Source organism: Salmo salar, chromosome 06 (assembly GCF_965601325.2).
Source record: "Salmo salar chromosome 06, fSalSal1, whole genome shotgun sequence".
Classification (NCBI taxonomy): domain Eukaryota; kingdom Metazoa; phylum Chordata; class Actinopteri; order Salmoniformes; family Salmonidae; genus Salmo; species Salmo salar.
Window position 1 is genome coordinate 50,904,708 of NC_138296.1, and position 27,563 is coordinate 50,932,270.

The following is a 27,563-nucleotide window of genomic DNA, read 5'->3' on the forward strand; positions in this document are numbered from 1 at the left end:
TCAGTCCGATGATGCTGTGACACACCGCCCCAAAACATAACGGACCCTCCACCTCAAAATCAATCCCAATCCAGAGTACAGGCTTCGGTGTAACGCTCATTCCTTCAACGATAAATGCGAATCCGACCATCACCCCTGGTGAGACAAAACCGCGACTCGTCAGTGAAGAGCACTTTTTGCCAGTCCCGTCTGGTCCAGCGATGGTGGGTTTGTGCACTTAGGCGACGTTGTTGCCGGTGATGTCTGGTGAGGACCTGCCTTACAACAGGCCTACAAGCCCTGAGTCCAGCCTCTCTCAGCCTTTTGCGGATAGTCTGAGCACTGATGGAGAGATTGTGCGTCCCTGGTGTAACTCGGGCAGTTGTTGTTGCCATCCTGTACCTGTCCCGCAGGTGTGATGTTCGGCTGTACCGATCCTGTGCAGGTGTTGTTACACGTGGTCTGGCACCGCGAAGACGATCAGCTGTCCATCCTGTCTCCCTGTAGTGCTGTCTTTATTCTTTTGGTGTTTTTCAGTCCGTAGAAAGGTCTCTTTAGTGTCCTAAGTTTTCATAACTGACCTTAATTGCCTACCGTCTGTAAGCTGTTAGTGTCTTAACGACCGTTCCACAGGTGCATGTTCATTAATTGTTTATGCTTCATTGAACAAGCATGGGAAACAGTTTAAACCCTTCACAATGAAGATCTGTGAAGTTATTTGGATTTTTTCGAATTACCTTTGAAAGACAAGGTACTGAAAAAGGGGCGTTTCTTTTTTTGCTGAGTTTATATTAAACATTTTATGAATGAGTAATGATGAATAAGTGATGAATAAACTATTTACTGATCCATTATAAATGCTTTATTACATTATTATAAAGTGATACCGAAACTTGTTTTCATTGTGAAACGATTTGCTATGGTGTGCACATATGAATACACACTGTATCTCTAACAAGCCAGGATTGGGCCGGCAACCAACAGCCAGCTCTGGTGAAGAAGTGACTCCAGAACTTAAATATAGCAGGAGAATCACTGTAATAACCCCTTTAAAGAGAAGTCCATGTGTCTCTGCCCCAAATGGCACTCTTCCCAATAGTACATTACTGTTGACCAGCGCCCTATGTAAGGATTCGGAATAGGGTTCCATTTGGGACACATTCATCCCTATAATGAAGAAGCACTCTCTCTCTTTCTGGAGTCCAACCCTGGCATAGTTACAGACTGCAGACAGACTACTCTCTCAAGGTTTTTAGTTTTTAGGGGGGGGGAGTACTCTATGCAGCATAGCACACACAAATACATAGGCTAGATAGTCTGGACAATAAATCTCTGTCTACAACCTCATCCTCTTGATGAATTCTGAAAAAAAGTTGATCCCCCTCCAGCTCTGACACGTGTTTCGTGCACTGTTTGTTATTGCCTTAAAAACATGAATGCCAGGCTTCTACTGTAAACAAACTGTTGATACATGTGTGATTTTTCTATGTTTTATAGGCAGCTCATTGGAATGCTGTAATATTTCTATTAATAAACAAATATAAAGATGTACTTACATTGAGCTTCCCTTTTATAATATATTCCATATTAACTTCTAACAACTATTTCCACATTTGGATCCATTTGATATGAATTCCAGTCAGATGAATTCCTGTATGGACTTTGTACAAAAGCATTCCATAGAATTCCTGGTGTGATTCACTTTATTATCATGTAAGAACAATAGGATGGCTATAAGCAACGCGCCTCCACCTCTCTTGCCACACGATGGCAGTAGAATTCACTGCATGAAAAGTGATTTTAAAAAAATAATAATTTACAAAAGGGGCCAAACGTTAAACAAACCACTTATTGTTTCTAGCAAGTAGGAAAATATTTGTTTATAACTGTTTAGTTAGGTGTATGTTTTGTCTCATTCCCACATAATTCATCAAACCCTTTCTCTTTACACATGTAGGTAGGGCATACCACGTATTGGGCCTAGTCCAGCGTTTCCCAAACTCGGTCCTCGGGACCCCAAGGGGTGCACGTTTTGTTTTTTGCCTTAACACTACACAGCTGATTCAAATGATCAAAGCTTGAAGATTAGTTGATTATTTGAATGACCTGTGTAGTGCTAGGGCAAAACCCTTTTAATTTAACCTCAATAGGCCTAACTATCAAAATATTTCGATGTCATCTCAACAGTTGAGAATATGGGTATAGCCAAGCATAGGATACGTTTTGAAATAGCAAAATCTCATAAAAGTAATTCACTGTAATAGTTCCTATAATGCAGCAGCACTCTTTCATAAGATTATGTATAAACTACGCATTGATGGTCAATGGATTCTTTTTTCTACACTGAATTTTATTGAAAGTAAAGTTATTGTCAATGTTAATGCATGATGGTTTTGTTAAAACAATCCAATTATCCAAAAAGAACAACATTGATCACCCCATATTATCCATTTTACCATTACAGCAAGTTATCACTACGTCAATACACCCCCCTCACCTTAAGAACCGTCACCGTTTCTCCTGCTCCTCCTCCTCAGTCGTTTTATGCCCACCGAACTCCGGGCGCACAGTCCGCTTTAGAGCGACGGGGAGAAAAGAGAGCACAATAGAATAGTTTGCCTTAACATAACATGCTATTTTGCTGCTATTCGCCTTCTGGAGTTTGAAATAGGACTATACGACGCGTGCACATTCACGGACCGACTAGTCTTATGCTATTTTAATGCTACCGATAGAGGTTTCGGAAGGAGTGTGTTTCACCTCAAGGTATGTGCGTCTGCCGCCAACATCCAGAACGCGTCGACAGGTTGTCGGTGCATTTGCCAACCTCAATTCGCAGATATGTTGCAAATATAAAGTGTTATATTTTTCATCACATTTAACCAGGCCACCCACCCCCTTTACGTGTCTTATTCTTCCTTTGAAATAGGAGTGATCCTACATCGGTTTCTTGATGTTATTATTTCAGAGGCTGATGGGAATTCCTACAAAGGTTTGACTTTTATCCAAGTGTAGGTTATGTGTTGCATATTGCCTGTAGCCTAATCTGCTACTTGACCAATCTACTTAATTTTATATTTGTAGGCCTATCAACTTTAACATAGCATACTTTTAAATACCCAGATAGTTTGTAATATTTGACTTTAATATTTTGTTGAATAATAAGGTTGTCGAGATACATGTTCTGTCTTATTATAGGCTTGCGGTCCATAGTAAACTTTTAGTCCTTATCGATATTTTGAAATTATTATAGCCTATCTCAGGGGTTTTCAGAGCTCTCATCAGGAACCCCGAGACCCCAGCCCGTTCCAAAATGTCAACTATGCAAGAGCTAGCACACCTGATTCACCTGACCTCCAGACGTTGTGGCACGTCCCCGTTGATGGTTATGAAAAGCACTGGCCTATCTCATGTCTACCTGTATGATTATGATGGAGTCTCGCTCTTCATCGAGTTTGATACAGAGTATATAATTTGATAATAGCCACAACCTCGGTTGTAGCCAATAGTCATAGACTGTTTTCTCTGCTACGGCAAGCGGTACCGGAGCGCCAAGTCTAGGACCAAAAGGCTCCTTAACAGCTTCTTTCCCAAAGCCATAAGACTGCTGAACAGTTTCCCCCCCCCCCCCCCCCCCCCCCCCCCCATCCATTTGTTTGTACACTGCATAGTCACTTCACCCCTACATACATGTACAAATTAACTCAACTAACCTGCACTGTTGGTTAAGGTCTTTTAAGTAAGCATTTCACGGTAAGGTCTACACTTGTAATTCGGCGCATGTGAAAAATAAAGTTAGATTTTATTTGGTATGAAAAGTCAATGTATGCATGTCTTTCCAATGAGTTGTAGAAATGTGTGCTGGTATTAGCCCATAAAGAAATAGACTATTTATCCCAAACAAACAAAAATATTTGTCGAACAGTAGCCTGTTCGACGTTATATCAACATGTTGTGGATAATATAGGCTACAGGGTGACGCAAGTTGAAAAAGGCAGTGGTAGCCTAGTTATGTGAATATAATGGGGGAAATATGATATCAAATATTGATCAGCCTTATTGTGAACGTGTAATGATGATGCAATAATAACATAGCTCCAAGAAAATTGACGGCATTACCAGCAAATACGGTGCATATAGGCGATCGTTCATTGTTAGTGCTATCTGCGATCCATGGGACATCCCTACCCTAAACCCTAATCTTAAACCCTAACCTTAACCATAACCCTTACCTGACCCTAACCATAACCTACAACTTCCGAGCACATTCCCCAGACTTTGGTGTTCACAGAACATATTGTTCTTCACCTATAAAGTTTCTCAATGTTAACCAATGTGTAAAGCTTTGATAGCCCTATCACCACACGGGGCCTAAAGCTTTATATAGGCCTATGCTTTTTATTTAGAGGTGGGTGAGACAAAACCAGGTGCCCCTTCAGTTTTGTCCAGTATATTATCGGTATAACATAAAGCTTATATGATAGTAGTTTAAGGATATACCGTTCTGGCCCACAGTATTAGTCTGCATGACTCTTACACAGTTATGAATAATAGACATGAAATTGCAATCAGTTATGTGCTCTCAGAAATAGGCGAATAGAGACGCGCGCGCTTTGGCAAGCAAGGCAACAACAAGGCTCAAATTCTATGACATATAGTGTCCATTATAGCAGTTTGTCGAAAACAAGAATATTCCATATTTGTTTTTCAAGTGATTTTATTGGTTTATGTGGTTTTCTAATATTATCTTATAGCATATCTTGTAATCACTGTTGTGATCATTTGGAATAATAATCAATTGAAATACATATTTTTGAAGTTAGTGGATGCAGTTCTGTAGTCTATGCACATTAAATAGGCCTAAATTATTTTATTTAGTAGGCTATTTTATACGAGGCCTAATAATTATTTCGATTTGTAATGACGGTGTAAATTACATTTTATATAGCCTAAATCAATTATGATTCACATTTCTTGATGATTTTTCAGGTTGCATTTTTTTAAAATCCCTTTTATTTTTATTCGAAGCAGTGACACCCTCATTCCTCCAATGAGAGCAAAGGTATCTTGAATGTATTTAAATTAAATCGGTCATTCAGAACAATTAGTTCCTTTCGAAATGTAGGATATCGGATGGAATTAGATTTAGGCGTTCTTAATTATAAATATTCATAAAAACCAAACTTAATGTCACTTTGATTTGGAATATTGTCAATTAATAGATAAACATGTTCACGCTATGTTGCAATAGGCCTATTGAATATTGTGCATTATTGAAATGTCACGATTTATGTAGATTAAGTTTGTGTTCATGGAATAGGTCTGAGAAGTCCATGACTAAGTGTCGGGATTGGGCAATTCTATAGCCTACCACACCATTAACACCGTTAGTAAATGTATTATCATATTATTATTATTATTATTATTATATTAACAGTTATTATCGTATTATTATTCATATTGGTATTATTATTCAAAGTATATTAATGAATCCCCATGCTTTAGTTTGAATTTTGATTTCATACATTTCTATGAATCATATTCGGCAAAATTATGTTTATTTATTTGAAATATCAGGTATTGCATTTTCCCTCTCCAACAACGGACTGGGATGGGTTTGGGCCGTTTCTGGGTTTGTGTAGCGGTGTGGCGTCAGCAGGTCACGGGGTTTAATCCCGACCTGTTTTTGGTCAATATTAGGGCAAAACCAGATATCCGGTTCGACCCCCAATCTGACTTCGGGTATCATATATGCAAATAAATAAACATGAATAGGACCACACACCACCTTCGGCTCCAACGTTAAATCTCAGTGTGTCAAGTGTTTAAAACTCTGTTGAGTAGACCGAATTGAGTAGACTATTAGGCCTAGCACATTTATTTTATTTCCTATGCATTTATCCAATCCGTGGCAATACTTTTATACGATGTTATTCCTGTTGCAATATGTGCGCATTGCAGGTCGACTGTTTATGTAATTAATTCATACATTGGATATTAAATATGTTTTCAAGAGGACACTGAAATATAATATCCACGGTCATGTTTAGGCCTTAGCCTACGTGTCTTTCATTGACTTTTGATGGGTTTTATTTCCCCCTTATTTCCCCCTTATTTTCCCCCTTTTTTCCCCCTATTTTTCCCATTATTTTCCCCTTTCCCTCTTTCTCACTTTTCGGCGACGACAATCTGCCCTCCATTTTTTCTTCTACACACTTGTTGACTGTAGGCTTGTATTTAGAGGGTAACTGTCCTTTTTCTCTCTTCTTCTCATCCAGCGAACACGACGAAGGAAGGAGGGACGGGATGAAAACAGAGGAGACCCAATCATGTCTTCAGCAGCCTCCAGCCTCCACGCCATTCGGTGAGGAGTGAAATGCGACTGACATCATGGGCCTGACTGGCACATAATGATTTTAACATTATAGTCCAATAATGAAATGAATATCCATTGAAATTTCATAGGTTAAAGTGACAGAACGTTTTAAATTGTGAACTTTATATGTTATAAATATATGATACATATGTAATACATTTGATATGTGATACATTTGTATTACTATTTTTGTCATAAAATAATTCTGGACCTTGCTGGGAAGTAATATCGAATTAACAAAAAAAAATCAAGTTCTGCTTGACATTTACAGATTTGACCACACACACACACACACTATACCCTCCGAAGACGTGGACTTTGATTAAGGCAGCCCAGCACCTCTCTGATTCAGATGGTTTGGGTTCAATGCGGAAGACATATTTCGGTTGAATGCATTCAGTTGTGCAACTGACTAGCTATCCCCTTTGCCCTGTGTCCCCCTCTCCCCTCAGGTTCAGAACATATGGGTGGAGGGGGCGAGGTGTGCGCGGGGTGTGAGTCGCCCATTGCGGATCGCTTCCTACTGCGTGTCAACGAGCGCTCGTGGCACGAGACCTGCGTCAAGTGTGCGGTGTGTCTGAGCGTGCTTAGTGGGACATGCTACTGCAGAGACCGACTGCTCTACTGCAAGCATGACTACGAAAAGTAAGAGAACGTCAATACTACTAAAATCCCAAAAGACACACAAACGTTAGAGTTTGCATGGTCTTAATCAATGTGTTTTGTCACCTAGTCCTTGTGCCCCTCCGGAATCAGGTGTGCTGGTTTTGGGATAGAACAAACTTGTGAAATGGCTCAGGGGCTTATAGGAATTGGTATATATGGAATATATGACAGAACATACGGAAAACGTGTCAAACTCATTCCATGGAGGGCCGAGTGTCTGCGAGTTTCCGCTCCTCCCTTGAACTTGATTGATGAATTAAGGTCACATTAGTAAAGAACTCCCCTCACCTGGTTGTCTAGGTCTAAATTGAAAGGAAAAAACAAAAACCTGTAGACACTAGTCCCTGAATGTTTGGTGGGTATATACATGAAACGCTTGATTGCTATTAGTGAGGCAGTAAGCTGGCTCCACTTTTCTTCTCTGATAAATGTTACTTGGTGTGGAGTTTCTATCAGTCTGGGGGTCTGTTGGTCAGTCTAGGTGTGGGTGTATGCATGCATGTGTTCAACGTGTGTGTATGCATGTGTGTGGTCGTGTGTGCAGTCCACTTGTGTGTGTGTGTTTGTTTGTTTGTTTGTTTGTTTGTTTGTTTGTTTGTTTGTTGGTGGTGGTGTGTGTGAGATCCCCAGGGATGGATGGCTGAAGGACGTAGCCTGCAGGTCGTTATCATTGTTGTGAAAAGTGTCAGACGAGTCCAGGCGCACAGACTCCCCCACTGTAGCAGACATCTGGATGAGAGAGGGGGGAAAAGGGAGGGGGAGTTGAAGGGAGGGAGGGAGAGAGAGACAGACAGAGGGATAGGTGAAGGGGGATATAGAGTGGAGATATGAAGATATGAGATATGAAGAGAGAGACAGAGTAGTAGAGAAGTTTTCGGTCACTGCTTCTTTGTAAATTCTTAGCAGGTTAATAATAGGCAACTAAGATGAGTGTGTGTATCGTTACGGGGTCATTTGGGTGAGGTGTTAGTAGGGGGAATTGGAGTGCGACAGATATGAAATGGTATTGAGTTAATGAGTTCACTGTCTCAGTCCCTTTAACAGTGTCTGATACTACAGTGCCTTCAGAAAGTAATCATACTCCATTACTTTTAACACATTTTGTTGTTACATTTACGTCAACACTCCTTGTTGTGTTACAAGGTGGGATTAAAATTGATTTAATTGTCAACGATCTACACAAAATACTCTGTAATGTCAAAGTGGAAGAACAATTATAATATTTGTAAAACATTCATGAAAAAACACTAATATATCTTGATTACATAAGTATTCAACCCCCTGAGGCAATACATGTTAGAATCACCTTTGGCAGCGATTACAGCTATGAGTTTTTCTATGTAAGTCTTTTTGAACACCTGTATTGTACAATATTTGCACATTATTATTTTTGAAATTCTTCAAGCTCTGTCAAATTGGTTGTTGATCATTGCTTGACAGCCAAGTGTTGCCATAGATTTTCAAGCCAATTTTAAATAAAAATTGTAAGTATGCCACTCAGGAACATTCAATGTCATCTTGGTAAGCAACATCAGTGTATATTTGGCATTGTGTTTAAGGTTATTGTCATGTTGAAAAGTGCATTTATATCCTGGTGTCTGTTGGAAAGGAGACTGAACCAGGTTTTCCTCTAAGATTTTGCCTCTGCTTAGCTCTATTCCGTTTCTTTTTATCCTAAAAAAAACTCCCTAATCCTTGCCGATGACAAGCATACCCATAACATGATGCAGCCACCACCATTCTTGAAAACGTGAAGAGTTGTACTCAGTGATGTGTTGTGTTGTATTTTCCCCAAACATAACGCTTTGTATTCAGGACATAAAGTTAATTTCTTTGCCACATTTTTTGTAGTATTACTTTAGTGCTCTGTTGCAAACGGGATGCATGTTTTAGAATATTTTTATTCTGTACAAGCTTCCTTCTTTTGACTCTGTCAATTAGGTTAATATTGTGGAGTAACTACAACATTGTTGATCCATCCTCAGTTTTCTCCTATCCCAGCCATTATACTCTGTATCTGTTTTAAAGTTACCATTAGCCTCATGGTGAAAAACCTGAGCGGTTTCCTTTCTCTCCGACAACTGAGTTATGAAGGACGCCTGTATCTTTGTAGTGACTGAGTGTATACTATCCGAAGTGTAGTTAATAACTTCACCATGCTCAAAGGGATATTCAATGTCTGCTTTAAAAAAAAAGATTCTACCAATAGTTGCCCTTCTTTGTGAGGCATTGGAAAACCTCACTGGTCTTTGTGGTTGAATCTGTGTTTGAAATTCATTGCTTGGCTGAGGGACCTTACAGATAATTGTGTGTGTGGTACAGAGATGAGGTAGTCACTCAAAAATCATGTTAAACACTATTATTGCACACAGAGTGAGTTCATGCAAATTATTATGTGACTTGTTCAGCACATTTTTACTCCTGAACTTATTTAGGCTTGCCATAACAAAGGGTTTGAATACTTAGACTTAAGACATTTCAGCTTTTAATTTTTTATTAATTTGTAAAAATGTATAATAACATAATTCCCATTGACATTATGGAGTATTGTGTGTAGGCCAGGGACACAACATCTCAATTTAATCCATTTTAAATTCAGACTGTAAAACAACAAAATGTCAAGGGGTGTGAATACTTTGACAAATACAGTTTAGGTGTTTAAGAAAATCTTCCTTATCGCATTCGATATTGGTACATCCATATAGTTATTGAAAGTATAGAATGAGTGACCATGTTGTATTGTCTAACCTAGATCAAAGACTTAACCTATACAGAGTAGACTTGTTCCCATGTTGTAAGTAGGCTATAGAATGAGTGGCCCATCTTGAGTCTCTCATATAGAGATAGATTTGAGTCTCTATACAGTATATATATATATATATATATATATATATATATATGTGTGTGTGTGTGTGTGTGTGTGTGTGTGTGTGTGTTGTATATATGTGTTGAGTCTCTCTATATATAGTGTGTACAGTTGAAGTCAGAAGTTTACATACACCTTAGCCAAATACATTGAAACTCAGTTTTTCACAATTCCTGCCATTTAATCCTAGTAACAATTCCCTGATCACCACTTTATTTGAAGAATGTGAAATGTCAGAATAATAGTAGAGAGAACGATTTCTTTCAGCTTTTATTTCTTTCATCACATTCCCAGTGGGTCAGAAGTTTACATACACTCAATTAGTATTTGGTAGCATTGCCTTTTAAATTGTTTAACTTGGGTCAAACGTTTCGGGTAGCCTTCCACAAGCTTCCCACAATAAGTTGGGTGAATTTTGGCCCATTCCTCCTGACAGAGCTGGTGTAACTGAGTCAGGTTTCTAGACCTCCTTGCTCGCACACGCTTTTTCAGTTCTGCCCACAAATGTTCTATAGGGTTGAGGTCAGGGCTTTGTCATGGCCACTCCAATACCTTGACTTTGTTGTCCTTAAGCCATTTTGCCACAACTTTGGAAGTATGCTTGGGGTCATTGTCCATTTGGAAGACCCATTTGCGACCAAGCTTTAACTTCCTGACTGATGTCTTGAGATGTTGCTTCAATATATCCACGTAATTTTCCATCCTCATGATGCCATTTATTTTGTGAAGTGCACCAGTCCTTTCTGCAGCAAAGCACCCCCAGAACATGATGCTGCCACCCCCGTGCTTCACGGTTGGGACTGTGTTTTCCGGCTTGCAAGCCTCCCCATTTTTCCTCCAAACATAACGATGGTCATTATGACCAGACAGTTCCATTTTTGTTTCATCAGACTAGAGGACATTTCTCCAAAAAGTACAATCTTTGTCCCCATCTGCAGTTGCAAACCGTAGTCTGGCTTTTTTTATGGCGGTTTTTCAGCAGTGGCTTCTTCCTTGCTGAGCGGCCTTTCAGGTTATGTCGATATAGGACTCGTTTTACTGTGGATATAGACACTTTTGTACCTGTTTCCTCCAGCATCTTCACAAGGTCCTTTGCTGTTGTTCTGGGATTGATTTGCACTTTTCGTACCAAAGTCCGTTCATCTCTAGGAGACAAAACGCGTCTCCTTTCTGAGCGGTATGACGGCTGCGTGATCCCATGGTGTTTATACTTGCGTACTATTGTTTGTACAGATGAACGTGGGACCTTGAGGCATTTGGAAATTGCTCCCAAGGATAAACCAGACTTGTGGAGGTCTACAATTGTTTTTCTGAGGTCTTGGCTGATTTATTTTGATTTTCCCATGATGTCAAGCAAAGAGGCACTGAGTTTGAAGGTAGGCCTTGAAATACATCCACAGGTACACCTCCAGTTGACTCAAATGATGTCAATTAGCCTATCACAAGCTTCTAAAGCCATGACATAATTTTCTGGAATTTTCGAAGCTGTTTAAAGGCACAGTCAATTTAGTGTATGTAAACTTCTGACCCACTGGAATTGTAATACAGTGAATTATAAGTGAAATAATCTGTCTGTAAACAATTGTTGTAAAAATGACTTGTGTCATGCACAAAGTAGATGTCCTAACCAACTTACCAAAACTATAGTTTGTTAACAAGAAATTTGTGGAGTAGTTGAAAAACGAGTTTTAATGACTCCAACCTAAGTGTATGTAAACTTCCGACTTCAACTGTATATGTTGAATCTCTCTCTCTATATAGTGTACATATGATGAGTCTCTCTCTTTCTATATAGTGTGTGTACAGTGTATGTCTGTCTCTGTGAGAGACTTGGCACACGTCTTTACTTATGACCTTCAGAAGATCAGTAACAATTTCTCCTTGTGTTCCCTGCAGTCATTCCATCAGCACCACACACACACACACACACACACACACACACACACACACACACACACACACACACACACACACACACACACACACACACACACACACACTGTATGATGTATGATAATTTGAAGTGAGTGAGTGTCTGTGTGTATAAGAATTTACTAGAAATAGTGGAAAGCTATTTCTAAGAGTTCCTGCAAAAAAATATTAATTGGAGGGAGATATTTTTTTTGCAGGAACTCTTTGCAGTCTGGAGTTGTGTGTGTGTGTGTGTGTGCTTAGGCGTAGATTCAATCAGTTTATACAAATGCAACTGGGTGCATCCAATGACAATGTCCACGATAGGTATAACACGGGGAGCCGCTTGCTGATTTGACAGTTCCAACGCAGTTCCACCTCCGACATCGCCTAAATAAAACGATGATACTGCTATGCAGTTGTCGGTTATTGCAGGCTAAGGCGGATCTGATTGAATCGATTACTTAGTGTATCATTCCCATAGCACTCTCATAGTGACCTTGTAGTGACCGACTGGGTCTCCTGAACCCAGATCTCCTGTGTTAGTCCTAAGACTGTGTTAGCCCGCTGAGCTAAGCCTAGGTTTTAGCTTGGGGAGCTAATCAGGGCTTAAATTGTGAATTTGGAGGTGGGGGATGTTGGTGTTGGATTTAGGGTTAGGATTAGGGTTGAACTGGGATGTGGACTTGAAGCTAGAGTAAGGGTAGTGGTTGAAGCTAGGGTTAGGTTTATTCATTACGTGAGGAGCATGGTTCCACTCTGCTGAGCCCTGCTGTTTGCCTCCTCCCGCTACAGTATCTCCGTCTAGCCATTGTTTTCAAATATTTTCATATTAGTCATTTTTCTTAGGTGAGAGTTGTGTGTGTTTTTATTACACACAATTTCCAAGACGGGCAAAGAGACAGACCGCTGCCCATGCAGACTCTCCAGTATCCCTCAATCACACTCTGATACACACTTCCCACAGAGCAACAGAGAGCAGGGTCTTCGGGCTGACCCAGGTCTCAGACCAATAAAGGCCCTGTGCCCCTGGGGCCCGGCGGGTGACTAGAGCCTGGAGGAGCCTGGAGCCCAGGTTCAATATCAGTCTAAAGTGGGGGGCTCTGAGGCCTACCTACACCCCCCGCTCACCAGGCAACACATAGCCTGCTCCTACTGCACATACATATGGGTTGGCTTTAGAAGCTATCCACTACAGTGGATATCACTGTATCACGATAGGTGGTGATATTGTTGGTAAAAACACCATTGACGTTTTTAGTAGTAGAGAAAGTGGAGAGAGACAGGAAACGAAAGTTAGAGGTTTGTGTGGAAAGTACGGCAGGACTGGGATTCGATTCCACACAGGCATCTGCACGCAAGGTGGTAGCGCAGGTAAATGCTAGACCTAACCCTCTGGCCCCTCAATGCTGGCTCTAATAGATCACTATGTGGGGTGGGAGACATGGAGACCCTGTCCAGAGCAGGGGAGAGGGGAGACTCCCACAGTCACAGGGAAGCAGAGACCCCAAGAGTCACAGCCAAGACTAACGTTCACTGACCAAACAATCTCTCAAACTGCCAGGCCAGAAGCCCACCTTCTCATCTTACATGGTTATATGTGGAATCACTGGGATTGAGAACAGAGAAATAATGTCTTCCACACAGATACAGTATCTCTCCCACCCATCCCCCTTATCCTCCTCCCGCCTCCCTCTCTCGCTCCTCCTCTCTCTATTACCTCGTTCATCACTGTCTGGTTTGTAATAATATTTCTCGATTCCAAACCTCATTTCCCTCTCGTTGAGATTGATAGCAGTGATGACACCAATCAGTTTATCTCTCTGTTTATCCCTCGTTTTCTCTTAATCGTCTCTCTGCTCAGCACCTCTTTGTGTCTCAGGATGGGAGGAGAGGGAGGGTGGGATGGAGGGAGGGAGGGGGTTGATTGGACACAGCGCTAATTTCCAAATGTACTCAGCCACTCCAGTGATGGCAAGCCTAAGAGAATAACTATATATGCACAGTACCAGTATATAGTTATATTCTGTATATACTGTAATATACAGTATAACTGTGCTAGGAGATGGATAATTAGTTAGTATGCACACTGGAGGGAATGGGTTAAATCAAGACATTCTACCCCATACTGCTAAAACATATACTGCTAAAACGTATATGCCAAAACCCACAAAGCTGATTGATACACAACTGCAGCAAGCCTACTGTACAATGGAGTACACAGTCAGAACCGAAGCCTAGCCTATTGCAGCCAATGATATCCATTCTGAAGAATACTCACTTTTTTGTAGAATTGTTAGGAATTCATCCCATGTGTTTGCACTCACTATAGTTCACTCTGAGGGAGTGTAGGAGTGCGTTAGGGATATGTCGTTGGTATTGGTTCATACATGGTCGTCCACAGGGGGTATGGGCGGACGGACGGACGAACAGACAGACAATTTTAGTACTCCATATCACGACTGAGGAGTAGTATTGTGGTTTTTAAGACAATGTCTTGTTTCTATCTGAAATGACACTAAATGGCATTAAAGTATTTCACTATAGTGCACTATATAGGGAATAGGTTACCAGTCTGGTCAAAAGTAGTGCCTCTATATAAGTCAGATTGTGCTATTTCAGACACACACCTTCTCTTCCACCAGACACACAGTAAGGGTTCTTACGTCACCTCCCAGCTCAGGTCAACAGGTGATGAAAGAGAAAGAGACAAGAGGTAGGAAGAGAATATAGATGGAGAAACAGAAACTTACAGTGATACATTTATATCAAGGCATGCATTGTGCCAAAGCAATACAGAGAGAAAGGACATAAAGAGAACAGAGATGTGACTGAAAACGAGAAGAAGTTGGAGAAAGTTGATAGAGAAGATAAATTGCAGATGGGGAGTAAGAATGGGATAAAAGCAAGAGAGAGCAAAAGATATTGAGATTTAGGAGAAGAAGACAGCCAGAGAGGAGAAGACAGAAGAGGAGGAAGGTGAGGTGTGAGCCAAGGTGTGTCTGTGTCACCCCCTAGTAATATTGCCACAGTTTTTGCATAATGCCCGATGAGTCCCCATCATCTGGCCTCCCCCACAACAATTTCATTACAGACAGCTAATAAATGTTTCATGGAAGAACAAGCTGCTCGCCTTGCCGTTATTAAATCTGAGATAATAAAAGAAGAAGAGCGAGAGAAAAAAAGAGAAAAGAAAAGATGGGGGGGTGGACCTGAGAGAGGGAGGGAGAGAACGAGAGGGAGGGAGAGAGACAGAGAGAGGCAGAGAGAGAGCGGTGTCAACATTCTCTAATCGGGGGGCTGTATCTCCTGTTTCTGGGGCAACGAGTCCCCTCCCCTCCCCAGTCTTCCTCCACCCTCCCCCTTGCATCCCGCTCCACCAGAGAGAGACAGGATATTGCGGTTGCCAGACAGGATATTGCGTTCTGGTGGCCTGGGGATTAGCTTTTATCTAAACAAACACACACACACACACACACACACACACACACACACACACACACACACACACACACACACACAGACTCATCCATGTCCTCACACATATCACATTCCTCTCACACTCTCCCAAGCATCAAGCACAGTGTTCTGCACAGTTTTCAGTCGTTACTCTTTGCAGGTATATTACATTTGGTCATGTTATGCCATATCTGAACTGTCATTAAAGGGTAGTCTTTCAGTCGAGATCAGAGTATGGAATATCTAAAGTATTATTAGGAACAGTGTAAATAGTTGCACTGAGAAAAGCTAGGAGTCTATGGAGAGACTGGTCTGCTAATCATTAGTAATAGACCTTGATATGTCATGGAATAAGTCGTACTCATCGTTGAAAATGTCATACATGAGAGAGACGGACCAAGGCGCAACGACGGCACTGTGCTACACCCCCCCTCCCCAACCCACCTATCTCTGGAGGTGGCTCCGGCTCTAGCCGTTCCAGGCTGTCGGGGCAGTCCGGCAGCTCGGGACGGTCTGGGCAGTCCGGCAGCTCGGGGCGGTCGGGCCACTCCGGCAGCTCGGGGCGGTCGGGCCACTCCGGCAGCTCGGGGCGGTCTGGGCAGTCCGGCAGCTCGGGGCGGTCTGGGCAGTCCGGCAGCTCGGGGCGGTCTGGGCAGTCCGGCAGCTCGGGGCGGTCTGGGCAGTCCGGCAGCTCGGGGCGGTCTGGGCAGTCCGGCAGCTCGGGGCGGTCTGGGCAGTCCGGCAGCTCGGGACGGTCTGGGCAGTCCGGCAGCTCGGGGCGGTCTGGGCAGTCCGGCAGCTCGGGACGGTCTGGGCAGTCCGGCAGCTCGGGACGGTCTGGGCAGTCCGGCAGCTCGGGACGGTCTGGGCAGTCCGGCAGCTCGGGACGGTCTGGGCAGTCCGGCAGCTCGGGACGGTCTGGGCAGTCCGGCAGCTCGGGACGGTCTGGGCAGTCCGGCAGCTCGGGACGGTCTGGGCAGCTCGGGGCGGTCCGGGCAGTCCGGCAGCTCGGGACGGTCCGGGCAGTCCGGCAGCTCGGGGCGGTCCGGGCAGTCCGGCAGCTCGGGGCGGTCCGGGCAGTCCGGCAGCTCGGGGCGGTCCGGGCAGTCCGGCAGCTCGGGGCGGTCCGGGCAGTCCGGCAGCTCGGGGCGGTCCGGGCAGTCCGGCAGCTCGGGGCGGTCCGGGCAGTCCGGCAGCTCGGGGCGGTCCGGGCAGTCCGGCAGCTCGGGGCGGTCCGGGCAGTCCGGCAGCTCGGGACGGTCTGGGCAGACCGGCAGCTCGGGACGGTCTGGGCAGCTCGGGGCGGTCTGGGCAGCTCGGGACGGTCTGGGCAGTCCGGCAGCTCGGGACGGTCTGGGCAGTCCGGCAGTTCGGGACGATCTGGGCAGTCCGGCAGCTCGGGGCGGTCTGGGCAGTCCGGCAGCTCGGGGCGGTCTGGGCAGTCCGGCAGCTCGGGGCGGTCTGGGCAGCCCGGCAGCTCGGGGCGGTCTGGGCAGTCCGGCAGCTCGGGGCGGTCGGGCCACTCCGGCAGCTCGGGGCGGTCGGGCCACTCCGGCAGCTCGGGGCGGTCGGGCCACTCCGGCAGCTCGGGGCGGTCGGGCCACTCCGGCGGGCCACTCCGGCAGCTCGGGGCGGTCGGGCCACTCCGCAAGCTCGGGGCGGTCGCGCCACTCCGCAAGCTCGGGGCGGTCGGGCCACTCCGGCAGCTCGGGGCGGTCGGGCCACTCCGGCGGGCCACTCCGGCAGCTCGGGGCGGTCGGGCCACTCCGCAAGCTCGGGGCGGTCGCGCCACTCCGCAAGCTCGGGGCGGTCGGGCCACTCCGGCAGCTCGGGGCGGTCGGGCCACTCCGGCAGCTCGGGGCGGTCGGGCCACTCCGGCAGCTCGGGGCGGTCGGGCCACTCCGGCAGCTCGGGGCGGTCGGGCCACTCCGGCAGCTCGGGGCGGTCGGGCCACTCCGGCAGTTCGGGGTGGTCGGGCCACTCCGGCAGTTCGGGGCGGTCGGGCCACTCCGGCAGCTCTGACGACTGTTGACTGGCGGGCAGCTCTGACGACTGTTGACTGGCGGGCAGCTCTGACGACTGTTGACTGGCGGGCAGCTCTGGCGACTGTTGACTGGCGGGCAGCTCTGGCGACTGTTGACTGGCGGGCAGCTCTGGCGACTGTTGACTGGCGGGCAGCTCTGGCGACTGTTGACTGGCGGGCAGCTCTGGCGACTGTTGACTGGCGGGCAGCTCTTGCCCCGTCAAACAGCCCTTGTGCCCCCCCCCTAAAAAATTATTGGGGGTGCCTCTCGGTCTCCGTTACCCATCATGTCTCCCAGTCCTTGCCAAACTTCTTCCGCTGCTTGGTCCTTTGTTGGTGGGGAATTCTGTCATAGAATAAGTCGTACTCATCGTTGAAAATGTCATACATGAGAGAGACGGACCAAGGCGCAGCGGAAGTGTGGACACTCATGTTTCTTTAATTAACAAAACAAGTAAAGTATTCACTGGAAAAACAAAAAACAAAACCATGAACAGGACTCACAACATGACAGTGCAGCAGGCTAAACCAAAAAAAGCAGTGCTCACAACATTTCCCCACAAATGACAAACACAAACACACTCTAATATATGGGACTCTCAATCAAAGGCAAATAGACAACACCTGCCTTCAACTGAGAGTCCCAACCCCAATTAACCAAAACATAGAAACAGACACACTAGACTAAACATAGAATACATGAAAACCAAACAGTGCCCAAAAACCCCGGAATGCTTAAATCAAATGCCCCTTCAACAAACACACCACCCCGAACCACATAAAACGAATACCCTCTGCCACGTCCTGACCAAACTACAATACCAATTAACCTTATACTGGCCAGGACGTGACATGATATTGTATTTTATACTAATCAGAGAGTCATTCATACTGTATACCTCAAAATGTTTGGAAATCAAATAAGACTGTCTGATGCACGTTGTCTATATGTACACATAGGCTTTGAAGGAAATGCCTTCCATCTGCATATGTGTGTGTGATTGCAAGTTGTTTCTGTTTGTATATCACTGTTCTGTGATATACCGTGTCTGTGACCCATACACACCAAAAAATGCTGTGTTAAAAACAACCCAATTTGGATTATTTGGTAACCCAACGCTGGCTAAATATTGGACAGAACACACGCTGGGTTATTTTGACCCAGACAGTTGAGTTGTGTGAATAACCCAACAAGTTGAGTTGTTGGGATTACCCAAACATGGGTAAATGTTTAGAGATTAACAGGAATGACGTTTACTCTCATGGGTGGCTAAAAATAACTATCTGAAAGCAACAACCCTACTAAACTAGGCCTCCAGTCTAATGATCTGACCTGCTGGATCAATAACCCAGCACCAAAGACCAAGCAGTTTTTAAAGAAAACAACCCAACCAAATGACCAAACGCCTGCAACACAGCAGTTGGGTCAACCAAACAACCCAGCATTTTTTGTGTGTATGTGTCTGTTTTTGTATCCGTGCATCTTAGTGTGTGTGTGTGTGTGTGTGTGTGTGTGAGTCACGAGCGTGCGTGCGTGCGTGTGTGTGTATGTGTGGCGGCGGGGGGAGCGTTATCGTGGGGAATGCTGGGAAATTTTAATAACACAGAAGCAGTGCAGGGAGATTTAATAAAAGGAGATGATGTGATTACTGAACCCTGGCTCTGAGCCATCCTGCTTCACAGTGCAATATCCGCTCACACACACACTTGAACGTGCACACACACATGCACGCGCACACACACAACCACACACACATGCTCACACACCAAAATAAAATTATACTAAAGCTATACTAAGATTGTAACATCCAGATTCACTGTAAAGATACCATACCCACAACCTCACCCAAGCTTACATTTCCAATATGCTAAAAAAAACATTCACTGATAGCTGACAATACAAAACCCAATACACATTTTCACTAGTCCATTCACATGGATGGATACATACCGAACATGCATGCTTACGCACATAGGAGCAAGCAGCTCCACATACACATCAATATACAACTAACACATGCATAACATAGTCTTTGCTGAGATCTGAGGACTTGCATTCGCTCCCCAAGCTAATGTCTCTGCTTTAGCTCAGTGGGTTAACAGTTGTAACCCACTGGGGTTCGAACCCAGTCAATCTCATTGGTGCCGTGAATTGGGGAGGTCAAAGTGCCAAGCAGGGTAAAATGTAACTCAGTTTGCTTACGAATGCTTGTGATAATTTCGGAGACACCTATATAGGCTTTATAAAGGGTTTATGAAGGCTTCATTATGTTTCGTCTAAAGTGGGACCATTCATCTTGATAGTAGCCATGAGCCATTTCTCCTCTCCCTGGGTTATTGGGGATGCGTCCCAAATGGCACCATATCCCTTATATAGTGCGCTACTTTTGACCAGAGCCCTTTGGGCCTTGGTCAAAAGTAGTGCACTATAAAGGGAATATGGTGCCATTCGGGACAGAGGTGGGTGGGTCTATTGTGAATTACACTTCTATTAGGGGGATTAGACTGATCTACTTAGAGACCTCCCTCAGTGACCATTGCCTTTAGTCTCCAAGTTTATTAAATTCTACAATATGTGGCACTATGAAATGGGATTAATAACCAAAAATCAGGACTTAAACACTGTAGAGGAATTGTGGTCTGGTGACCGTTGTCCCAAGACGCCTTTATGTTGAGTAAATTCTGGCAGTATAAAATGGGATTAAAAAACAAACTGGGATTTAAAGGGGAAATCTGCGGTTTATACAATAACATGGAATTGATTTTGTAAATAGCTGCCATTGATTTTGTAAATAGCTGAGGGATGGAGAACTGTAACTACTCTCAAATGTATACAGAGCTATTGATGCAAGGACTGACCATCCATGAGATCAAATGTATAGTTTTAACCAATATTTTGAGGCTTTCCAGTGTCTGTTTACAATTACTTTGTTTACAAACAAAGCAGTAAAACAATCTTATATTTTGGGTAAGGATGACAATTGAACTAAGCTCATGAGGCATAAGTTATATTCTTCAATAATTAATGTGTATATGTTGTGAATGTTAAAGTAAAAAAAATAACAGATTTCCCCTTTAAAATGAAAAGTTCTGGTTTGCCATTTTCGGGGCTATTGGATGAGATATTTTACTTACAATTGCTGTAGGCAATGAGGCAATTAAGAGGAGGCACTTGAGAGAACTTTCTGTGTGTTGTAGACAGAGACAGCTCGGTATAATGGAGTGTGAAGTGAATTGATAGTCGTGGTGGTGGTGTTGCCTGGATTAGTGTTGAAGTGGTACTCCTCGATCGGTGTGTGTGCGTGCGTCTGTGTGTGTGTGAGTATGCGCATGCGTGTGTGTGTAAGTGTGTTTGGCAAGTGAGTATGTTTGGTTAAGTAAGTATGTGTGACGGTGGTGGGCTGTGATTGGGGTAATTTTCGGGAGTGTTAGCTAGTTTGGCAGACAGATGGATTGAGAGAGATTATCCGTGGCAGCTGTGGTTCGGACAGGACAAGATCACAGATTAGGACCTCTAATGTGCCGACCTGGCTCACTCTCCTCTCCTCCTTTCCTCTTCTCACCTCTTCCCCTCGCCGCCCTTCAGATTTGGGGTACTAACACCTTCCTCTCACCCAGTCAGGGAGCCTTAACACTTCTCTCCTTCTTTCCCTCCTTCCCTCTAACTTCCTCCCTCTATCTCTCTGTCCCTAGTCATCCTGTCACTTTCTCATCTCATCCAGTCATCCCTTGCTCAACAGAAATAGTTTTCTCTCTTTGGTCTCTCTTTCTATGAGCTAAGTCTCTGCACAGCAGACCTATTGTTTGCAGTCTTGTTTAATGACCCAGGATTTCCTGTGTCAATATGTCATCATATGATTAGGCATGTGCAGGTGTGTTTTTTAAATTTGCATATATATATTGTAGAAATGTATATGGAAGTACTCACCATATATTGATGAGTAACCTTGGTTTCCTGTAAATATATGTGAGAGTTTATGGGTTGGGTTAGGCTAGAGAGACCGATAAAGAAAAAGGGGGGTGTGTGTGTGTGTGTGTGTGTGTGTGTGTGTGTGTGTGTGTGTGTGTGTGTGTGTGTGTGTGTGTGTGTGTGTGTGTGTGTGTGTGTGTGTGTGTGTGTGTGTGTGTGTGTGTGTGTGTGTGCGCATGCGCGTGTTTTTTGGTGTGTAAAAGAGAGAGGAGAGAGATTAACCCCATGCTATGGCCAATCCCCGGTTATGAGTTTACAGCGTCTGTCTGGGCATCGCACTGTTTAAACAACAATCTAATTAATCCTGTCTTTATTAGTTTCACTGAACTGTGGAGGGAGGGAGCGAAGGAGAATGGAGGGAGGGGGGAGAATTGGGAATCCTGTCAGAAAATACTGGAGAGAGATAGAAGAAGGGGGATAGAGGGATAAAACAACTGGGATTCAAGAGGAATTTAAAAGCAGGAGTTTTGGGGCCTTTAAATTGAATTGATATGTTGATGAGAAGAGAATGAAGAGTGGGAGAAAATGAAAGGGGTGGGACACACGAGAGTAGTGGTGAATGGACAAAAGGAAAGTAGACAACGAAGCCCCGTGAATGACAGTGTGTGAACTGTTAAAAAAACTGTCCAAGCATGATACTTGTTTCACATGTTCTCTTCTAAATCCTACTAATTGTGAATAGTAGGTAATGATGGGCTGTACCAGCTCGTTCAATAGATTGATGTAAAGAATTTGTAAAAGACCTAGAATCCACCAACACTTCAGTGCAGGCTCCCTACACATCAGTTGACTACTGCCCCCAAGTGTCATCAGTGAAGAACGACATTCTAAAGCATTACCACGTGCTGTTATTGCAGTAAACAGATGTTAGCTATGTTGCATGTTCAAGCTTTAAGTTATGGGAAATGCTGATGTGACATTTAATTAGATACCGTACACAGGTTTGATTGAGAATCTTCACAGGTGCAAATGAGGTCTAATCTTTAAGGCAATCTGTCTCTGCCTTTGGGTGCGTTCCATGTTGTCTTTAATTCAGTCGCTCGGCACATCTCAGAGGACTGCTAATATCATGTTAGTGAGAAATTACAACAACTCCTGCAAGCGATGTGAGACCTGATCATCTGCAGCCCAACTACAAAAAAAGACGGTTTGGAAGGACACCTCAAATGAGGCCTTAAAAGCTCTGTGCTGCTGTGTGGTCAAGACGGTGTCTTCTGCACATCTCAGAATATTACTTGATAATATTCCTACTGTGATTCTAGAGACGTTAAACTTCTTCAAGACTGCAAAAAAGACAACCTGGAACACACCCGACTGCAATAAAGACAACTTATCTATTACACACTGGAACGCACCCTTTCTCCCCTCTGTCCCTATAGGCTGTTTGTCAGGAAGTGCAGTGCGTGCCTGCAGGTGATTGGGCGCTCAGAGCTGATCATGCGTGTACTGGGGCAGGTGTACCACCTGGGCTGTTTCAGCTGCTGTGAATGTGAGCGCCGGCTGCAGCGCGGAGACGAGTTTGTCCTGAAGGAGGGACAGTTGCTCTGCAGAGGAGACTACGAGAAGGAGAGAGAGATGCTTGCTGCCATCAGCCCCACACCCACTGAGTCAGGTAACAGGAAAAGACAGGGCAACCAACAAATCAATCAATCAACCAATAAAATCACTGGATGGCACTTTGTTATGGTGCAGAAAGTGCAGGAGATTACATAATTACACAGTGATAACCTAATGACTTGTTTTTTCATTGGGATTCACTACTAGGCACCATATGATACCAGTTTGTCTGTCAATTGAAGATCCTATTGTCTCTCCCCACACCCCTCAGTGAAGAGTGAGGATGAGGATGGTGGGGGCGGTTCTGTAGGGGGGAAGGGCAGCGAAGGGAAGGACCACAAACGGTCAAAGCGACCACGCACCATCTTGACCACACAGCAGCGCAGAGCTTTCAAGGCCTCCTTCGAGGTGTCCTCCAAACCTTGCAGAAAGGTAAGCAGACCAGGCGTAACACGGTTTATTTATTTTGTTCCTTCTCTCTTTCACTTTTCTTTCTCTCTTTTTTTCTCTCTCACACACGCACACACAGACATATACACACACTGTCCCATTTAGTGTCATGGCTTAATTTCTCTAATCTTCAGGTGAGAGAGACACTGGCAGCTGAGACCGGGTTGACGGTTCGAGTCGTGCAGGTGTGGTTCCAAAACCAGAGAGCAAAGGTGAGATATTTGACCTGTCCTGAATCCCCACTCCCCCGCCCATGACATTAATATAACCAATAACACTAATCATGAATCTAATGGTGCAATTGCTCTGAAACCACATGCTAACATTTATTTTAAAGGCTAAAGCACAGTTAAAAGGATAGTTCACCCAAATAACAATGCAACTTTGGTGAACTATCCTTTTAACGATCGACAGAGCAATAGCGCCATTGGGTCCATTATCAGTGTGCCAGTGTGTGTTGGTCCTGTGCGTTGCAGATGAAGAAGATAGCTCGCAGGCAGCAGCAACAGCAGCAGCAGCAGGAGCAGGAGCAGCTGGGAGGGTCCAGGAGAGGGCCGAGCAGGGGGGGGCGACAGAGCAACGATGACAGTGAGGGTAAGAGAGGGGAGAACAGAGCAGGGGTTTCCCAAAAGCCTTGTAGCTAACTGGTACTTAACTCGCGGAACGGTAGATATAGAAGTGCTTAATTTGACAATTTTTGTTCATTCATGCACAGGAAGATTAGTCTTTCGCTACAAAAGTAACAATTAAAACAGTAGCTTGCCAAAGTAGCTAAGTTTCAGGAAGCTCACCTCAAGGCAGGTGAAACAATGTCTCTGGAGGTAAAGGGTCAGGACGAGAGGAAGAGATGCAGGGATTGATTCATGTTCTGTCTCTCTCTTCCCAGACGGTTCTAGTGGTCACGGATTTGACGGTCTGTTGTCGTACTCTTCGTTGCCACGACAGCAGCTACTGGCTCTGGACCCCAACATCTACGGAGGAGAGACGTTCCGCCATGGCCTCACACCCCCTCAGCTGGGCTCTGAACATCTTCACTCCTACGGTGAGAGAGAGGGAGAGAAATATAAAAAGAGCGAGAGATGGACAGACAGACCAAACAGACAGACATACTTACTCTATTTCTCCCTTTAGATTCAGAGACTGTGTTCCACGATCTGGACAGCGACGGGAGCCTCAGTCACCTCGGCGACTGTCTCCTGGCAGTGGCGGACGGTGGGCTCCTGGCGGGGCGGGTGGGAAACCCCATCGACCGCCTCTACTCCATGCAGAACTCCTACTTCACATCCTGACCCCTCACCCTTGACCCCTGACTCACTCCACCAATCACCACTCAGAGAAGCAGCTAATGACCGGTTATCCTACTAGGCCCACAAGGTCATCACACCAACCATGCTTGAGCTGGGTCCATATCCATGTCTGACCAGGCTTCTTGTAAAAGCATAATAGGAAACACCTGGGTCATGTTCAGTAGGGAGGAAACCTTAGGAGTGAAACAGGGAGGTACTACCTTGACTTATCCACTAAGAACACGTTTTTCCATACCAAACACGACCCAGGTAGCCATTTAAGGTCTCAACTATGACTTAGGCCGTGTCCGAAATCTGGCTTGCCCATTACTTACTTAAACTGCATACTGTGTATTAATCATATTACATACTATATAGAACGTTCTGTTTAGTACAAACGTATGCAGTAAGCAACAAATACCAAAATACTACTCATCCATGCTGAGAAGGCATCATCGAATGCGCAATCGCTTTTGTCCCCTAATCTGATAATCAGTTGTTGTCGAACACGTGTGTGTGAAAAGACGATTATCTTCCTCAATAGTGCCTCACGAATTCTACTAGATGGAAAGCCAAAATGAGTATGACATCCGGGCATTTAAAGTATACTAGCTCTTCAAGATTTCACATACTATAGAACTTTTTTTTCACATACTCAAACAAACTACTATTTAGGACGCAAGTACAAGTATGGGTATTCGGACACGGCCACTCTTTTGCTTGATCCCAACATCCTACCTGTAGCAGACAGATGTGAAATCCTATGACAACATACTTTATCTGATACTCTCTCATTTGTTTCATATAAGGGAGGGGAGGGGAGGATTGCCCAGGAAAGCTTAAATCAAGAGCAGTTAAAGTATTTCAAAGAAAATAAATACTATTTGAATCCAGGTCTGTGTGTTTGTGAGTCAGAAACCTATGTTACTTATTAGGTTGCTAATGAATGGGGAGTGTTTCATTCATTTAGCTCATGATCTGACCTACTTATGGTGTCCACATGGTTAGGGAGTCTTCTTGGCAGCAGGGTTTAGGAGCAGAGTGAAGACGCATACCAGAGAGGTTACAGCAGGCTAGGGGCAGAGCTGCCACCAGAACATGATTCAACCCAAAAACCGTTGTATTGGAGATGGCCACTGGTTCATAGCACGGATGGGGTCAATTCAGCCAAATCAGAAAGTGAATGGAAGTTGAGCCTAAATGAATGACTGGAATAAAGGTACTGGTGGATCTGGAGGAACATTGGAGCGATAGATTTCATTATAGGTTGAGATGAGTTGAAGGATACAGAGTGGCACGCTCGATTTGTATGTGAATGACTGAAATATGTGGGTTAGGTAACTTAGGTCTAGGGAGTTTGCTCTCAGGTTAGTGTGTTAGAATTTTTAGCAATGTTATACAGGAAATGATTTACAAATCACTCTAACCCTTGATTAGTTCACATTAGTCAACATAGTGAAAGGAGATTTTTAGACTATAGATACAATCAGGGTCCTATAGAGTAGGCTAACAGGGTCCTATAGAGTAGGCTAACAGGGTCCTATGGAGCAGTGCTTCTCAATCTTGGTCCTGGGGACCCAAAGGGGTGCACATATTGAAAAGAGAGCGAAAGAAAAAAGAAGCAATGTTATGCCTGTTCTGCTTACCTTTCTGCATGGTTTGGAGGACACCTCGAAGGGGGCCTTGAAAGCTCTGCGCTGCTGTGTGGTCAAGATGGTGCGTTGTCAGGTGCGAAAGGAAAAAACAAACATGTGCACCTCTTTGGGTCCCCAGAACCAGGATTGAGAAACACCACTATAGAGTAGGCTAACAGGGTCATTCAGAGAACCTTATAAAGGAAACAGGGCTGTGTAAAGGAAAGTGTAACGCTTTCATGTAGCTCTGGTTCAGGGGTTTATGTGGGGCTGGCTTGGGATTGTTCAGCATCAGCAAGCCATACGTAACACCCTGGACCAGAGCTAGCTTTCGTGTAATTATTTATTTGATACTGTGAAGTATTCACTAATAAAGGTGCAGGTGTTTGTCCTGGCTGGAAAAACTCTAGGCCCTAACTAAAATGTAGAAGTTGAATACTAATTGGTGTGTAACACTTAAGTAAAAAGTATGATTAGGCCCAGGAGTCTTTCCTGGTCAGGTCACGTGGTCAGGAAAACTACTGGCCCTAGCTACGATAAACATGTATGTGTTCCAATGTAAAATAATTGTGTTAATATTATTGTTGTTACAATGAATAATACAGTACTACTATAGGTATAATCACTGTAATTATTTATCTTTGATCGAAAACACACCTTACAATAGATGTTGTTCAATATTTTGTACTCTTATGGTTAAATATTTATGTTGTAGCATGAGCTGTGTGCCACACTTTTAAAATGTAAATAATTATTACTATGAACATAGCACTAATGACAGTATTTTCCTATAGCTTATACCCACACTGGGACCATCTTGTGGAGTCCACTTCCTATATGATTTCTCATTATTGACTGATGATATATATTTTTTACAGTATAGTATTTACATGGATATAATTTATTGTGGGATACATTTCTCTGGAAGGTATGAGAAATTCTTATTCTTAGATTGTCTGAAAGAAATTGTTCAAGTTTTTGTTCTGTGATCAATTCCAGTGTATGTGCTTTTTGAGTGTAATGTCACATTTCTTCAATATAACCTGTCAATTCAGAGTCAGACTAAATATGTCTACATTATTCTGAGTATGTGTGTGATGCTGATGATGCAAGGCTTCTTCTGCTACACTGAGTGTACAAAACATTATGAACACTGGCTCTTTCCATGACACAGACTGAAGAGGTGAATCCAGTTGAACTATGATCCCTTATTGATGTCACTTGTTAAAATGAACAGGAGGAGACAGGTTAAAGAAGGATTTTTAAGCCTTGAGACAATTGAGACATGGATTGTGTAGGTGTGCCATTCAGAGGGTGAATAGGCAAGACAAAAGATTTAAATGCCTTCAAACGGGGTATGATAATAGGTGCCAGACGCACTGGTTT

The 27,563-nt window shown here is 44.0% G+C and overlaps 1 protein-coding gene across 1 annotated transcript; it reads left to right on the forward strand.

Annotated features, from left to right (window-relative positions):
• Positions 1 to 2,531: 2,531 nt before the first annotated feature.
• On the forward strand, positions 2,532 to 27,233 carry LOC106607424 (LIM homeobox transcription factor 1-alpha). Its single transcript, XM_014204360.3, has 9 exons — positions 2,532 to 2,745; positions 6,258 to 6,343; positions 6,808 to 7,000; positions 22,630 to 22,862; positions 23,079 to 23,239; positions 23,392 to 23,469; positions 23,734 to 23,851; positions 24,144 to 24,299; positions 24,389 to 27,233. Exons 1-9 carry the CDS (start codon positions 2,702 to 2,704, stop codon positions 24,544 to 24,546), a joined length of 1,227 nt encoding a protein of 408 aa, XP_014059835.1. The 5' UTR covers positions 2,532 to 2,701; the 3' UTR covers positions 24,547 to 27,233.
• Positions 27,234 to 27,563: the final 330 nt, after the last annotated feature.

Bases quoted from the DNA above. Each gene is read 5' to 3' on its own strand.
- LOC106607424 (XM_014204360.3), top strand. From the start codon at position 2,702: ATGCTACCGATAGAGGTTTCGGAAGGAGTGTGTTTCACCTCAAG. The intron at 6,344-6,807 runs GTGAGGAGTGAA...CTCTCCCCTCAG, and splicing joins TCCAGCCTCCACGCCATTCG to GTTCAGAACATATGGGTGGA. The intron at 22,863-23,078 runs GTAACAGGAAAA...CACACCCCTCAG, and splicing joins CCCCACACCCACTGAGTCAG to TGAAGAGTGAGGATGAGGAT.